The sequence below is a fragment of the Chroicocephalus ridibundus genome, chromosome 9 (genome assembly GCF_963924245.1).
Source record: "Chroicocephalus ridibundus chromosome 9, bChrRid1.1, whole genome shotgun sequence".
Classification (NCBI taxonomy): domain Eukaryota; kingdom Metazoa; phylum Chordata; class Aves; order Charadriiformes; family Laridae; genus Chroicocephalus; species Chroicocephalus ridibundus.
Window position 1 is genome coordinate 10947848 of NC_086292.1, and position 17362 is coordinate 10965209.

The following is a 17362-nucleotide window of genomic DNA, read 5'->3' on the forward strand; positions in this document are numbered from 1 at the left end:
GTTCTAGAGGAGGCCACAAAGATGCTCAGAGGGCTGGAGCACCTCTACTATGAAGACAGGCTGAGAGTGCTGGGGTTGTTCAGCCTGGAGAAGAGAAGGCTCTGGGGAGACCTTATAGCAGCCTTCCAGTACTTAAAGGGGGCCTACAGGACAGCAACAGGACAAAACTTCATTTAAATTTATTCCCTACCTGCCTATTGGAAGGATTCAGGAAGCAGCTGATCCTTTAGCAGATGCTGGACCCATGCTTTGATCCAATCAAAGAAAGATCAACTAATTGGGATGTAAATGCGTGAACAGCTTCAAAGCAAAAGTTTCTGTTTTCCCACCAACACCCAGATCCAGGCATATTGACAATCCCATGGGAAAAGCTCTCAGAAATAGCATACGTGTCTACATACACTAAAACAAAGCTTTATAAACACCTTGGTTAACTTTATTTTCCATACATATATTCTGCTTTCAGCATATTTGTACACCCATTTCAAGATTTGGAGAATTGTATACACCACTCTTCATGCTGCAACAACCTTAAAGTGCTGGCTCAATTTTTGACTTCTATTGCAGCCCAAAATAATACTTTATACATCTATACAAAATACATATATATATATATCTCTGCATCTAGGAAATTGCCACGTTTTACCAAAATAACCTAGCAAAAGTGATGCAAAATACTTTCACCTGCAATCTGAGCATGAAACCATAGATGGAATCCATCTGCTGGCAGCAGAGAAGCAACACACTCTGACAAGCAGGTGTTACTCAGAAACTGCCAGTCTCAAAATAATTCACCATTTACCACTCTGTCAGGGAAACCAAGTATTGTGAGAGCAAAGGTACAACACAAAAGACCAAGACAACCAAAACCAAAGGACATGGTCCAGCTCAGCAGCATTAAATTACACTCTTAATAAAAGACAACTTGGTTCTAGAGCCCATTTGTGGTACAAAAATCAGTTTTGTCAGATTCAGGTAAATCTTGTCTTTTGTCACAGCGAGGACAAGAATAATTCAATGTACAGGTATTTCTCAAGCATCAAAACTAACTCTTTAGAAATCTCCCTTCCCTGAATATGTAGCTATTGTGAATTACTTAAACATCAGTGTTGACCGTTTCCTTTGTGCATGTGAATTACTGAAGGTACTTTCCCTACAACATAGATACAGGCTCAGTGCACAGAGATAGTAAATATTACAATAGCTTTAGTAAACACTCGCTGCAGAGGACAGAAACTTTGTGTGGCGTCAGTAGCTCTCTGCAGACCTGGCAGCTCTTGAGCTGTCCCACAGTTGGAAATCAGGGTTTGCTAGCTGCAAAAGGCTTTGACCAAGACGGACCAAAGAGGCTGAAAGAGCAAGAAGCTTCTTTCATCCTGTCAACATGAACCCGACGGGAACAAAGCAGAACACAACCACAAACAGCTAGCTTCTATTTTGGTACTGTTTAGATATAAAACATAGAACTGCAAAAGGTATGGCATTAATAACAAAGAAAGCATCTTCAAACAAGTCAGATGCTCTTATTCCTTTGGAAGTCACCTTCCTCGCTATATATATATATATATATATATATATTAGTTTCTGCTTTATAATCAGCATTCCTCAAACTAGAAATTTTGTGCTCTTACACTATTCAACTGTTGTTTTGAGAGAGCAATAATTAGGAGGTTAAAAGCAGATTAATCCTACCAAAACAGATTGGTTTTGTATCTTTACTTGCATTCCTAGATCACAGCTTTTCAGTGATCCTGTTAACCCATGAAAGCTGTCCAAAGGAACTGCAGGAATCTGAACAATCTGCATTCTTAGTGAGCCTTTGAGAGCTCTCAAAATGCTCCTGAGCCTCACGAGGACCAGTGTTGAAACACTCTGCAGTTTCTTTTATGTGCACAGAATCAAAGCTGAGACAAACTGCAGCCAGTGAAATTCCAGCCTCCCACCTTCATTTCACAATTGAGCTCAGACCAAAAGGGAAAGCACAGTCAAACAAAATAGCACAGGGCACATTTCCTTTAGCAGACTGTTGGCTTTTCTGAGTAGCAAAAGTTCTCCAAGACTGAGCCTTATCTTAGTGAATAAAGACATTAAAGACATCATGCTAGTGCAAAGCTATTTAACGTACATTAACAGTCAACTTCGCCCTACTGATGTTAAACAAATTAATTTACTAGAAGAATCAGATGTTCTTCTCACATTATGTTATTTTATTAGTGAGATCAGGTACTACCTTTACATTCAGAAGGAACAGGAAATTCAGACCAATTCACAAGAATAAGCTGCTAATGAAAAAAAGACAACAGCCATATGCCAAGTTCCCAATAGAAGTCTGTTAAGAGCTTGGTATTCATTTTCCCATAGCACATACAGTCCCTTTCGACATAGCATTCACACCTTTAATTATGGTTTTAGCTTTAGCAACATCCAAGATAGCTGGATGCAACTAGAAATTTTCTTGTATAAAAAGATTAAACAACAGAAATAAAGATTCATACATGTCGTCTTTACTCAAAATAACCACATTTCTCCCATGGACGTACATCAACCCTACTCAATTCTACAGTCCTCAGAACACTTTCTCCAAAATCATATACTAGCTTCAAGTAATTCTGCAACTCATCTTCAGACTCATAACATGATATTCTGTCGTGAAGCATTTTTTATTATTTTTTTTTAAATAAAGAAACTATGAATTCATTTGTTTTTCTTCTTTTTAAAGGGGCAGATCGGGGAGTCTGGGGAAAGGAGAAGAGAGGGAAGGTGGCAACAGAGACGGAATTAAGAGATTATACAGACTGATAGCCAGTACGACTTTTTCTTCTTCCAATGATATAAGATATAAAGACAAGAATGATAAGGAAGCCAAGTGCCATGCCCACTGCGATGGGAATAAGAAAGTTCAGGTCAGAATCAGCAAAGCATTCTTCAGCTGCAGAAAGAAGAAAAACAAAAAAAAGCAAGGGAGAATAAATTAGTAAAGGAAATCAAGCATTAGAAACCAAAGAAAGCAAGGAGCAAACAGACGTTTTTGAGAACTTACACTGTATTAGATACATCTACAGTAAAATCAGTATTGAGTAAAGAATTGACAGGAAGATTGATTTCTTTAAGTATACATATTACACAAGCCATTTGTATTGGTAACATACTTCCAATTCGCAGGTTTAATTTCACCTTCCTCTAGTGAGCAGTCTACTCCCATTAGAATTGTGAGGACAAAACAGCAGCCTGAGCATGCACTAGCTGATCACACCTCAAGAGTTCAGAGCAATATAGCAACAAAAGACAACAGACTGGCATACGGCTGCCTTGTCCAAGTGACTTCACAAACTCTCAAGTCACCAACACTTCTCCAGGTTCTAGACACGAAGAGAACTAAGAGAACTAATTAACTAATAAAGCAGAAGCTTACCGAAAACTCCAAGACAGCAAAGATACATATGCTGAAAGCACTGCATGGAAGACACTGACTCTCTCTTTGAGTGGCTAACTTTATTAATTTTCAACGCAAATACAAGAAAAGGTTTATCAGTTTCAGCTGAGGAACTATGCAGACCTTACAGAAATCAACACAGGAGAGGAAAAAAAAAAAAAGATACAGCTGTAACACTACAGTGGTTTTTAATGTACAGGTTGTAAAATATGTGAACTTGTTGATACAAACGCTGATGCACGGATCAGTGAACGCTGGGATTTCAAAATCAGTGATGCACCTTAGAGATGGAGGCAGGGCTTGGCACTCCTCCTGTTTGCAAAGAGAGCAGAGCTCCACCTGCCTGGTGCCAAGATGAGGTGTTTCGTAAGATACGGCACAGTGTCTCTGTACTGCTTCAACACAGTAAGGGTGCTTGACATCCACGCTCTTAATAAAGCGGAACTCCTAAAGAAGCTTTTTTGCTTGAGTTTATATTAGAACAAAGTGTCATGCACACATTCAATGCTTTATCAAAAGTTAACTATTGTTTCAAGTGAATATTTAAAACATTTGTCTCTAACTGAATCAGCCTTAGTTATGGGAAATTTACGGCCTTTATTTAGCTTGCTACAGTCCAAGACACGAGCTTCATGAAGGGCTACACAAAGCCTCTGGCTATAAGGAACAAGAACAACTCACAGAGGTTCAGCACCTGAAAAATACTGAACTTGGAGAATCTGAAGGCACCTACTGCCAAGCAGAGCAACACTTGGAAGGGGGAAAAAAAAAGAAAAGAGGAAAGAAGATATGTACGTTATACAGTGAGCTATTTCAAAATATGCTGACCACTGAGAAAGCATTTAAGCATCTTAAAGAGAACTGCGTTTTATGTTTAGTCATCTTTGTTCACTGAAGATCAACATACACAATTTAACTACTACATGCCAGGTAATGGGTCACTACTACTGAACATGAATGAATTTGCTAAGGATGAAAGGTGCCCAGCAGGCAGTGACAGAAATTCCTGTTCTCTTTTTCTCTAAAGGAATGAGATCACGGCAATACACATTACACTATGGCACATGGAATTCCCAGGATAAAAAGGGTTTAAAGTTCATACTAGGAACACTCCATCCTTTACCTCTCTCCAGTTTGCCGCTGTTGTTGGCACACATCTATCCATGCATTGTACATGTACAATGGTTAGAAGCTTCAGAGAAGTGTCTTCAAATGCAGAACCTGGTAACTGTACACCACAACAAGCAGACTCCGCATCCAGGCCAGGAGGAATAGCTTGTTTGACCACTCAAAATAATCGGAAATGTTGGCCCACAATATTTTTAGCCCCAGTAAAAAAGCTATCTTCCCTTTTAATGCTAATCATGAGATGCAACCGATAGCCCAAAATTTTGTGGTTTTATTGGTATATACTATACAATAGAGAACAGTGGTAAGTTTAAAAATTAAAACAAACAAACAAAAAAGCATTTGTTGGCTGGAAAATCTTGTTTTGAGAACTACTAGCATGGCATCTTTAAGCTTAAAGATCAGAAATCTTGGTATCTTAGAGAACAATTTTAATATTTAGTAAACTGTATATAAGGCACAGTCCATAGTAATCAAACGGCAGTCTATGATAGATTATACACATTAATATTCAACATCCACAAGTTATATGCTATTTCCACAAGCCACAACAAAACTATTTTTATTCACATAATGCCACTGCATGTCTTCATATTTTTTTAATTAAAAGTGTAGTATTTTGGAAGAGCTGAAATTAATTCATCAATTGATCATGAGCTAGAACATACTCCAAGTTGTTAGATTCAAACATAAACTATGACAATACACTCTACCTTGTTTCTTAACCAGGTTTGTTTTTAAATAAACCCACTTGCTTGACTCTCTTTAAGACTATAATCTCCCTCTAATTACTTAAAACAATTATGCCTTTCCCCAACAGCACATCAGACAGTCAACCACAAAACCCTGACCTCCTCCCCCTCCCCAAAATATAACAGTAATGGTTGCCCTTTCCAAACATCATAACAGACTCATACTTCCATGATACACTACTGTAGCTTTATCATTATTGTACACCACAAAGTCCAGTCTTCCAGTGTCTAGATGCTCACTGCAAGTCTCCAGGAGAGACAACAATACTGGAGACAGAATTACGCTTAAAAAAAAAAGTCTTTACAATTATTACAGGACAGCACTAACTCCTGCTTGTTCCAAGTTTTGTCACAGACTCTTGCAGACTGATTTGTACTAATAATTTGTCAGAAATTTGATGCCTGCAGTTCCCTTGTAGTTTAAATTCACTTTGACTGATTTACAACCTTAGGAACCCTTAGGTTAATATGTTAACAAGAGTCTATTAACATATTTGTGTTTTCCTTCACATTAAAAAAGCTTCAGCTGACACTCTTTCAGAAAGGTGCTAATGTTATTTTGACTTTGTGTAGCAGATAGGAAGGTAGCTTTAACGTAACGATTATAGAAGCAGTGCAGGCTAGAATCAAGAAGAAATGGTATAGGATTATACCGCACTTTTTCCTCTTGTCCTATGACCATAGAGTTCATAAGATGGGCCAGAAAGATATATGGTAAAGGAAAGAACTAGCATCTCTCTTGATGCAGGAAAAAGTATATAGTAGTAGTTACCAGAAGAACTGTCAGCGCAGACAGGATCAACACAGCTTCTACCTTAGAGGATGAAGCTACTAACCAATTCCCAGAAGGCTCCCTAGTGCTTGCCCACTTTTGCTGAATGCAGAGACCAATTTAATTTTCCAGGACAACTGCAAGAAGAAACTGAACTGTTCGCAGCTGTACGCCAGTTTAAGATGGCTAGCAAAATCAATCACAGAAAAACACCTTGTCTGCATGGAGCTACAATTGACAAAAAAAGTTTACAAGCAGATTTCTAGTGATGAACCAGGTGTAGAGCTTCTCTACTGGTTCAGGCTGTCTTCTGCTAATGGATTGTAGCCAAGCACACTTCAGAATGTGCTGCAAAACAAGGCATTACAACACAAACAACAGAGGACTGTTCAAGGACCACCTTCACCAGCTATATAACAGAATGTCAGATACACACTGATTGACCTTACCTTACTCATTTAGTTTATTTTCTTTTTAAAGAGATAGTACAAGATGTCTGTTTTCAAATCAGTTAAAAAATGTGAACAAATTTCCTTAAGAAATAGAACGATCTTTATTATTTAGAGCACATTTTGAACAGGTTGACAGTTCCCTACGGAGCAATACATACAGGAAAACTAGTGGTTTTATAACAACAGGCAGTCAAATGAAAATTAGATGTTTTTTGAACCAGTTATCTGCACACCAGTCTAGGAGTACTTTAATCTCTGAGCCAATATACTTGCAAATGAAGATTAAGTTGCAGGTTTTTGCAAACATACTTCTAGTATTGTTGAATTTTGGGAGCAGCTTGCACTGGTCTTCTATATTGTCACTTGGAAACCATGCACAGTTTGAAAATTTGCATGGTCAGATGAACACAGTGTGGTTTCTACTCCTTTAACAGAAATGCACATGTAACTGGTGCCACTAAACATCAGTCACCAAAATGCTAAAAAAAAATCTATATGAATTTCTGCATTTGAGGATATATTAATGTGAAAGTCATTAGATTCATTTTTTTTTAATTAAAATGGAAAGTCTTGAAGCCTGTTTCAGTATTAAACTTATAGTAGTTCCCCACTTCCATTAAAATGAATTTCAGTAACTGATGCAAAATTCAAGCTGTAGACTACAAGCTATAGTAAGCATTATCCACCCACACTTGCTTCCTTAGCTAGTGTCAAAAGTAAACTGGTTTTACCAAAAAAAAAAAATTACTGAAAGAAGTGTATTTTAGTATTTGTATACAAACATGCCACAGATATCTCAACAACCCTAGAAAACACTAATAAAACACTAAACCAGCTTTGATGCAGGCTAAACTCATTCTAAAGGGGGAGACAACGTTACGTTCATTAAATAACTAGTTTAGGCAGCTCATGTTATGACATATGCAAAAAAGCCACACATCTAAAGTCTAAAAGACCTTTTTTTTCCCCCATGCAGTAAAACCTATATATTACAGCACAAGGAGGCCAGAGAAAAATTGTGCAGCAAGGGTTATTCTCTACAGAGCTGCAGTTTAAGAACAGTCTAGTTGCACTGCATTTTTTAAGCTAGTTATCCTTTCCATGCAGCAAGGAAAAAACAGGTGTTGTGGGTCCATCTCAGACTTGTTTGGCTTTTCCATTCTCAACACTAATAAATGCTAGACAGCAAACAATCAAACACAAAGTACATTAAACATTCAGAATGCCAATGGCGGGCAGTTATAATGTGAGTTCTGGTTGGCAGAGAACCATTCAAGATGAAGATTTAAAAACAGCTCAAGCTGCAACAACAGATACTGGCTCATTAAATGAAAGCATCTTTAAACAATGGTCATTCAAAGCAACAAGACAGACCAGTTCTGTGCAGAGTATGCTATAAAGTTAAGTGCACTTTAAAGTTCTGGAATATTTAGAAAGGTTATTCCCTTTAAACTGATGCCAGCAAAAAAGCTTGCATTAATTTAGCAGAACTCTGCCTCAGCTGAATTATTTTAGATGATTGCCAAGGTATAATAAGTGATGAAGAATTCAGTGCCTAACAGTAATTTTTTGTTGCTGTTGTTAAAAGCATTTGGAAACGGCACTAAAGTCTTGCTATATACCCACCATTTGGCAAGTATAGGTTACCCATTTTATTTGTACAGCCAGGGTATAGGAATGATTCCTGAAACTACACCAAAGCAGGAGTAAACTACTCAAATTCTGCCAAAGCTAAGTAAGTTACTGCTGCCACTTCAAAAGATCACTTAATCTCCAGCCTGAAGTTCAATTCTGTGGAAAACAAAGCTGTTACTGGGCATCATACAACCCTCGTTAAATATTATAGGCGTCAACATAGTGACTAATGCTGCCAGCTTAACCCACAATTATGACAACGACTAAGGAACGCAGAGGAGAGAAGCAAGTACAAATTCTATGCTCTTCTGGGAGTTGCCCAATGTACATCAGTTTAGAATGTGTTCTTGTTTGAGGCTGCAATTTGTAAAAAGCAGAAATAAATCCTAAATGCTTTGGGGTTTTTGCAAGACAAAATCCTTAGCCTAGCAATTCATCCAACATTTGACATCTTCAAAACAGCTAGAAACCCACGTCGTCTTCTTAGAGCAGGAAAACTAAGAACGTAGTTCTGCTTCATCTGAGATAAACATTCTCTCTTTGTTTCTCAACTCCAATTAGCTGTGGCTAGTAATTACTCCTAAGGTTTGGGTCTTTTTTGGACTTCAGAACTTGCACTTGCTTTGTTTAGAGTGAAATCAGAACAGGAATCACATTTAGATTCACAAAGTTTGATATCCGGCATAGCTTTTTCTTCTGCCAATTATGTAAGCAACCACTATAATGGCAATCAAGCCAGCAAGTGCAGCACCAACTACAATTGGGATTAGAATGTTGTCATCATCCAGTGAACACTCTTGGGCTGTAGATGAGAAAAAGGTTGCAACAAGGAATAAATAAAGACAGAATACTTGCCAAGTGTGGTATAAAAAAAAAAAAAAAATCTATTTCCTTAATATGAAGATGTTAAAAAAAAAATCAAGTACTATTACATCTTTAAACTAAGAGAGAAAGAACTGCAGAGATCTCATGGGTACATCTAGCATGTATTAAGCACTGTAATCACTTGGAACTTTTGATAAACTATAGTAAGCTAACGGAAGTGCCCCTGGTGTATGAGTTTTCACGTGCACAAGATCTGGACTAGACAAGAGAGTGGACATTCTTCTTTTAAGACAGAACCAGGCTTAACTATGTCATGCTTAAGGCAAGTCTGGTGCTTTTACCCATTAAGAATAAAGTGACCTAGATCTGGTATCAAGAACACATCCAGAATGGAGATGTGTTACAGAGATGAAGTAACTGTAATTAAGAGAAGGAAGCTAGCTGCAACTTGAACTACAAATGAAGCGGGACCCAAACTCTTTAGAACATATTATGATTATTATTGTTTATCCTGCATACCTTTGGGGAGTTAACTCTGCCTAAAAAGAGAAGTTAAAAAACCTGCACCCAATGTATTTGTCTACAGATTAATCTAGTCTAGTAAGACTGTGCTGCAAGTATTATCATTAAGTACAAAGTCCAGGTTACACTAAAGATTGAGGTCGTTTAAGCCATTCCAGTTTTCCCCAGACAAGACCAGGATAATGCAGCAAACAAACATTTTAGAATATTTCTATAGTTTTGGATATTCCAAGACTGCTTCTGAAAGAAGCTCTGTTAGTTCTTTTCACACCCACCCCCCCACCCCCCAAAAAACTCCTATTCCTTAGACTACCAGGTAAAGAGAAACTAAACACCTAACGGTATTACCAAAGTCCACTTCTGCTAGAGTTTTGTGTCATTTTCTTATATATTCAAGCTACAAAAAGCTGTATGTCAAGATAATGTCAGATAACTTCTAACCTATTCTGCAAAGCAATGCTTAAGTCCCTCTCCAGTGTCTCTAGCTCCTTCAAGTTTTATGAAGGAGAACCAACATAGCTAGCAAATATTTTTAAGTAAGAACAAAGCTTTCCTTCAACTCGAAGTCAGTCTCAGAACTTATCTTCATTCTGTGTGCAAAAAAAAAAAAAAAAAACAGCCCACAAAAAACCACAAAACAACCAACCAAAACCCAAATGGAACAAGAGCTTCAAAAATAAAGTGCCTGTGCCCAACATTGGTGCTTTTTAGCAAGTAAGAGTTTTGCAAGCATTGCAAGAATTAACAAAAGAAGAACTCTCACCTGTAGAGAACTTATTTTCCTTCACGAGGAATGGCTGAATCCATAGATTAAAAGTATGTATTTGAAGATCTTCATTAACCTCAAGAGTTTGCTCTTTTCGGCACATATAAGAACTACCAAGGAAAGCATCCCACTTGCTGAAATTGTTGTTATCTGCATTTGAAATGACTAAACAAAGGGGGGGGGAGAAAAAAAAAAAAAAAAAGGAAGTTTGCACACCCACTTTAAAAACAAGAGAGTTGCTAATACAATCGTAAGACTAAGGAGCTAAATCTAAAGGGGCCAACTTTTAAGCACTGACTACTCTGAAAAATAAGGTAGTCTAAAGTGTGATTGATCTGCTTAACCAAAAGTCAGGCACTGAAATTATTACAGTACTTAGCAGTAACCTCTCCTCCATATAGATATGACATTAGGCTTTCCTCGTACCTCCATTCATCCCAACATTGCAGAGCTGCAAGCATTTTGGCTTTAGTGCCCTTTTAACTGCAGTAGCTGTGACAAACAACTTAAAAACCAGCAACCCACAAACGTATTTTGATTTAGAAAAAAAAGTTTGCTTTAGTTTTTGAAGGACTGGTCTCTTTTACCAGTGAGAGTTAAGCAGTAGTGGTTAGAAGACACAGCAGCGTCTTCAATCAAAGAAGTCAGCTTCAATCAGAGAGCTTCAGGGTTGGTACAACTGTATTTCAGATCTCAAAAGTTATGTTACTGAAAACAGTTATAAAGAAGCCCTCTTAATTTATGTATGTTTATGACAAAGTACACGACCACGTTAGCAGAAGTTTCAGGAAAAGAGAATGATCCCACACTGCTGTTTAAAGTAACTCATAGCTATTTCTGCTTATTACTTTTGTTCCTACCAACTTAAAGACTTAAAGTAGGAAGTAACAGTTAGCATGAACAGTGTTGAAAAAAAAGTCAGAAGTATTTGACAAATACAGATATTGAACAAAAGCTTACACTTGGCTTTAAGGCAGATACTATTTCTTACCAGAACCATTCAGACGGTTGAGCAGTGTAACATTCACCTCCTTCAGATAAAATTTTTGTACACTTGCACTTGTATTTTTCTGTTTAAGAAGCAAGAACCAATTGTCAGTGTGTAATTCTGCATTTTTTACTTTAATAACACATGCTTTACAAAGGCTAACACATTTACCACAGTCTTATATTTTCTACAACTTTAGCCCAATTCTCCATTTGTCTTGAGGCAGTCAGCTAGAGCCTGTTCCACTTCCTATGCGGAAACAGCCGACCACCAGCAAGTGACAGAAGGATTTTACTACGAGCAACCATTATGCAATGCTGTGAAAAGTGGAACCTTGGTTTAAGATAAAAGAAGTTACTTACAACAACAAATGTGAACCCAATCAATGTGCTATTTCCATCATTCAGTTTCAGAGTAGCTGTTGTGTTACCACATGTACCATCTGCGCTTGTTGTCTTTGGATTGATGTTGATCAGAAGAGGCTGAAATACAGACATACCATGTCAAAGACGTGCAGCTGCCATTAGGAATGCATTGTTTCAGTCAGCAGCAGTCTTAGACTACAAGAGCTTGTCATGAATATGACAGCAGTAAGATTGAGCCTGGTTACTATCAAACCAAGGCTACTTGAGTTAAATTTACATGCTGGTAATACTGAAGCAAAGAAATTGCCTGGTGAAGTCTTATTTTGTTGACCTAGTACAACAGGTTAGCTTTGGCTCCCTCTGTGGGGAAAGACAGCATCTGCAGGGATGAACAGCCTTAAAAGCTTAGAAAGTTCCAGGCTTTTAATGATGTTAGAGGTACCCCCAGTAAGAAGCTGAATCCACGTAAGGTTTTGAAGCTAGATATTATGCCAAAAAACTATCCTGACATCAGAGAGGTGCTACGTACAACACTTAGAAGCTGTTCTAGACAGCCATCAGCGTACAAAGCAAATACCCTGCACTCACATTTCGTAACTACAGCAACCTTTCTACTCGTCTAAAATAGAAGAAAAGCACCTTGTCTTGGGAAACATTCAGCTGCAGCCCCACAGTAGCCAGAAGACAAGTTTTATTTCCACTTTTAAGAGAATAGTTTCCTGTTTCTGGATTCTCCACAGGCCTGGGACCAGTGGTTGGAGAAGGTGATAAAGTGGTGGTAGATGCAGTAGTTACATTGGCAATAGTAGGTGGAACAGTAGGTGCAGAAGTAGGTGCATCAGCACGACATCTAGACTCTGGAAAGAAATTTTAATCACCATTTCAGTGCTGAAATTTTATTAAAGTCTTATGATTTGGAGGTCAGTTCAATACAAATACCAATTTCTCTGTTGAAATCTCGGCTCATTGGGAGTTTACTCATCACCAAGTCAGAAGTCTCAAACTCAGCACTATGGCACAGTATTCCAAAGAGTTTACAGCTATCATGTATTCTCCGAAATTCTGTAATGTCCACAGTTTTAAATCCATGTAGCATATGTAGTACTACTTATCTCTGACACATAGAAGTGAAACACACAGACAAAGATAGTGAAGTGGTTATAAAAGTGCGATATGTATTTGTTGTAGATAAAGTAAGCAACCCTATTAAGGTTTATGTAGCAGGATGACATGCTCATCTCTTCAACAGCTGAGCTATGAGATGAGACAACAGGCTCTGGACTATTTAAATGAAAAAGCAGAGGCTACTACCGAAAATGGAAGGCAGTCAAGTTAAAAACCTTGAAACTCAAATCATCTAGTCAGCAACAGCAGCTCTGAAGTGCTCGTTTTTAATACCCTTATTACTGGAATACACACTTTATTAAACTACCACCTTGGCAAGGGAACAATCTACATCACTATACGCTGCTAGATCTGTTCTACTAATTATTTTTCCAGGAACAAGGAAAGACGTACTAAAGTATATTTATATCAGTATTATTCAACACAGCACATCTTAGAACTGGTGGATTTTTTTTGTTATGGGACTTTGCTCCCTGCACTAAGGCGCAATACAAAAAAGCTCATTCAAATTGAAACGCTCACCTTTTTTACTGATTGTGCCATTCTGAACAAAAGCCTGCACAGTAACATTCCAGAAAATCTGTGTTACGTTTTCTGCTTCAAAAAAGTCAGCGTTATGACACACGAAGACGTTATTCAGTTGAACTGGACGCATAGTATCCCGTACAACAATAGTAATTGGTCCTACAAATAAGCACAAATATTTTAATACCTTATAAACTACAAGAACATTTATAGGTAGTGTTATGCTTTATATAATTCCAGAAGACAAAGAGATAATTGAAGTTTAACAATCCTAACCTCTCTTGAATGTTTTACCTATGTGTCCTGACCTGAAGTGCTAAGAAACACAAAGAAGTAACCAAGCTTCCAGAACTAGACAAGCCATTAGAAAGGTAAACTTTTACTTTAGTTTTTCTTTAAAGAAAAAAAATCCTATTATTAGCATGTATTAGTACATGGAAGGCCTAACACAGTAGCACTTTGCTAGGTGGAAGGCCAAGTAGTGCATACTAAAATGAATCTTTCATATGCCTGTTGTCTACGAGCAGCACCTCACTGATCAAGGCCGTTCAGTTAAACTTCCCCTTCCATTCCACTTAAAGGAATTATACATTCAGTGAATCTAACTAGTCTGTATTCTTACAGAGTAGGTAGGTACGATGAACAACAGTTAGGCAGTATATGGCATAGAAATCGTTACATACATTATTAGTCCTTCTAACTTTGAAAACGCCAACCAAGGTCAGGTACACGAGATCTGACACTTCTGTTTGAGACTGTTTTGTAAGCAGGACTCTGCACTGAACATTACCTTTTCTTTTAGCATCAGGAAATACAGCAGTATCATTGGTGTTGTAAGTAAATGTGATAAAGTCCCCCTGGTAAGTTTCGTTGGATTTTGTAAAGTTAATGCTCCAAGAGTGACCTTCTCCAAACTGTACTGCCAGAAGTGCAGCTTGTGTGTCATTGCCACAGACGCTTCCATTGTGTGTGACATCAGATGACAAATTCAAGCTTGCGTTTTTCTAGAAGAAAAGGATAATTTAAAATGCTTTCACAGAGAGCAGTCTTCCCCGTGACTTTATAAACCTGCTGGAGTTGGGTGGAACCTTGTACAAGATTAGCGAGACTATTTCGGGTTATTCTACAAAATTATGAAAAAGGGTCCCTGACATCTGACTTAGAAAGCAGTTGTATCAGATTCAAGTACAGAATTACAAATCTAACTTGTCTGTAAATCTTGACCATGCTGAGCTGCAATTTACACTTACTATTTGGGCTAAGAATATTACTACAGTGATACACAAAACCCACCAAGTTTGAACAGTATGCCATTTAAGTAAGTGCAATAGGACACTTTCAGTTAGTTGTATTATTAATTGATAACTTATGCTTTGTTTTAAAATGAATATTTAGGAATACTCTTAACAACTGACTTAGTAGGGAAAAAAACAAAAGTAAAAAAACCCAAACACTCTAGGTAAAAGAACATACTTGAACTTCTACCCAGGACAAAATAGAGTTCTCAACAAAAGTTAACTCCAAATACTTACATAATCACTACTGTTTGTTTCGTATTTTATCAAGAATCTCATCATCCATTTTGCATACAGGCACGTAGCATTAGAGGCATCCTTTACATCTACTTCCAGTGCATAGGACTGGAAAAAACCTACAAGATACAATTAGCTATTAAGGCTTTGCTTTTACTTCATTTTCTAGAACCACTTAAGAGAACAGCTCATTACAAAGCAATAAATTCTTTCAGGACTGGATTCAATTTGCCAGACACTGAAAGAATAGCTAGATTTCTAAAAAGTATTAAAGCTAGGAAGCCCACCATGAAGTTATCAAAGCTAGATAAAAAGTTAAGAGAATGTTTTACAGCCTGTTTACCTGGCAAAGACTAATAATCTAAATGAGCATTAGCTTTCTGGTGATAAAACTGAAGTGCATGAACACAGCACTTAAACAATGTTCTGCTTGTACACCAGGGTCTTCCTATTATCTTAATCATAGGACAGCTGGAGCTGGACGGGACCCATAAGGATAATCGAGTCCAACTCCCTGCTCCTCACAGGGCTGCCTAAAACTAAACCATATGACTAAGAGCGTCACTCAGATGATCCTTGAACTGACAGGTCTGGTGCCACTTCCCTGGGGAGCCTGTTCCAGGGACCAACCACATGGTCAGAGAAGAGCCTTTTCCTAATGCCCAACCTGATGGAGCTTCACTCCATTTCCTCATGTCCTATCACTGATTACCAGAGAGAGGAGATCAGCAGCTCCCCCTCCGCTGCCCCCCTCGAAGAAGGTGCAGATGGCCATAAGGACACCCCTCAGCCTTCTCTCCTCCATGGTGACCAAGCCAAGTGACTCCGCCGCTCCTCAGAAGTCTTGCCCTCAAGACCCTTCACCAGCTTGGTTGCCCTTCTCTGCACACGCTGACAGCGTGATCTCCTCCTCGCGTTGAGCAGCCCCAAACTGCACACAGCACCTCATCCGTGTCACCAGTGGCACGACTCAGGCTGACCTCTAAGGGGTGAGATCGGGGTGCCTTCACTGTGCTTCCACAATTTCTGCCTCAAAAGACATCGGCGTTAAATTGCCTTTACGTTTTTAGGGAACTTTCTATAGCTGTTGGGTTTCTAACCCGGTGAATCTCCGCAGCCAGTTCCGACCCGCAGGCCTGCGCCCGCTGACCCCCACGGCTCCGCGCTGGGGCGGACCCAGGCAGCCAAGGGCCTGGCAGCGCCGCCCGGCCGGGCCAGCAGCGGGACGGCCGCCCTGGCCCACAGGCCCTCGGCTCACACACGGGCGACAGCCGCCAGGCCGGACTCACCGCCGGCACCAAGCAACAGGGTCCCGGCCAGGCCTGGACCCCCGCTCCCCTTCCCCTGACAGCCCGGGGGAGCCGCCGCCGGGCTGAGGCGGCGCCGGGCCCGCCAGGGCCTCGTCAGCCCGCGACCCCCGGCCGTTGAGCGGCGCCACGCCGCGCTGCGTCACCTCCCTCCCTCTCTCCCTCCCCCCCCTCGCCGCCTCGGGGCCGGCCGCCCCGGGGCCGGCCACCGCCCCGCTCACCGGAGGCGCCGAGCAGCAGGAGGAAGAGGAGGCAGGAGGGGCGGCGCGGCGCCATGCTGCGGCGAACGGGCGAGGCGAGCGGGCGCGACGAACAGCTCGCCATCGGTCATGTGAGAGGGGGAGGGGGCGGTGCCGCCCGCGCGCCGCCAATCGCCGCGCCGCGGGTCTCGATTCGATGGGTGGCGGACAGGGCGCCGGGCGCGCAACGCCTCGGGCGGGCGGGTCCGCTCCTGCCCGGTGCGGCGGCGGGAGCGGGGCAGCGGAGGGTTGTCCTGGCCCTCGGCAGCCGGTGCTGTCTGATCTGGGGCTGCTCCTGGACGAGAAGAGGAAGCCGAGAGGAGATACGCATTCGAAGAAGCTTAATATAGCTTTTGCTCTCACTGCAAAAAAATTAAAGAAATAGGATATTTTCCATGTTTAGGATAAATAAAAAGGGGAAGAAATGAGCTAAATTGACCAGAATATTTAAGCCAGTGGATTTGAGACTTGAATGAGGTATAAAATATGATGGAGGTTGGACTGCAGCCTGGAGAGTGTTGATCAGGGGGAAGACAAAAGGAAGGGTGGCCTGGCAAAGGAAGGGGGGACGGGAAGAAGAGATTGAGGCTGGGAGACAGCAGGGAAAACGGCAGGTGGATGCTCAGCTGCTGGGGATGCGGGAGCTCGAGGGTGAGCAAGGAAGAGCCCTCCTGGAATAACAAATTCCTGTTTCTGATGCTGTGGGAGAAATGAAAATCGTATTTTGAATAATCGGGCACTAAGAGAAATGCCCGGTCATAAGGGAAGAAAATGAAAGTTCCTGAAGAAGATAATAAAATACATTGACCTGATACAGGGAGACAGTGGGAGTGTAGACAGTGTTGATATGAAAGCAGTTACAAAGTCTTGAGGAAGCAGAAAGAATGCAATATGTGATTAAAAGTCAGTTAAATACTCTCAGTTGTATACTTGCAATACCATACTTCTCCAAAGAGTATCACAAACCCAAACCTGGCAAGTCAGAACCACGACTGA

At 40.2% G+C, this 17362-nt stretch overlaps 1 protein-coding gene across 2 annotated transcripts; it reads right to left on the reverse strand.

Moving 5' to 3' along the window:
- Positions 1-1561: 1561 nt before the first annotated feature.
- LAMP2 (lysosomal associated membrane protein 2) lies at positions 1562-16481 on the reverse strand. 2 transcript variants are annotated; one of them, XM_063347507.1, is made up of 9 exons: positions 16349-16481; positions 14821-14939; positions 14079-14292; positions 13286-13447; positions 12278-12495; positions 11636-11755; positions 11277-11355; positions 10283-10450; positions 1562-2929 (listed from the first exon to the last, which is right to left on the reverse strand). In XM_063347507.1, the coding sequence occupies exons 1-9, from the start codon at positions 16449-16451 to the stop codon at positions 2787-2789; spliced, it is 1326 nt and encodes a 441-aa protein (XP_063203577.1). In that variant the 5' UTR covers positions 16452-16481; the 3' UTR covers positions 1562-2786. The 2 variants fall into 2 exon arrangements, with proteins under 2 accessions (XP_063203577.1, XP_063203578.1); XM_063347508.1 differs by lacking the exon at positions 1562-2929 and adding an exon at positions 4813-8974.
- Between the last annotated feature and the right edge of the window lie 881 nt (positions 16482-17362).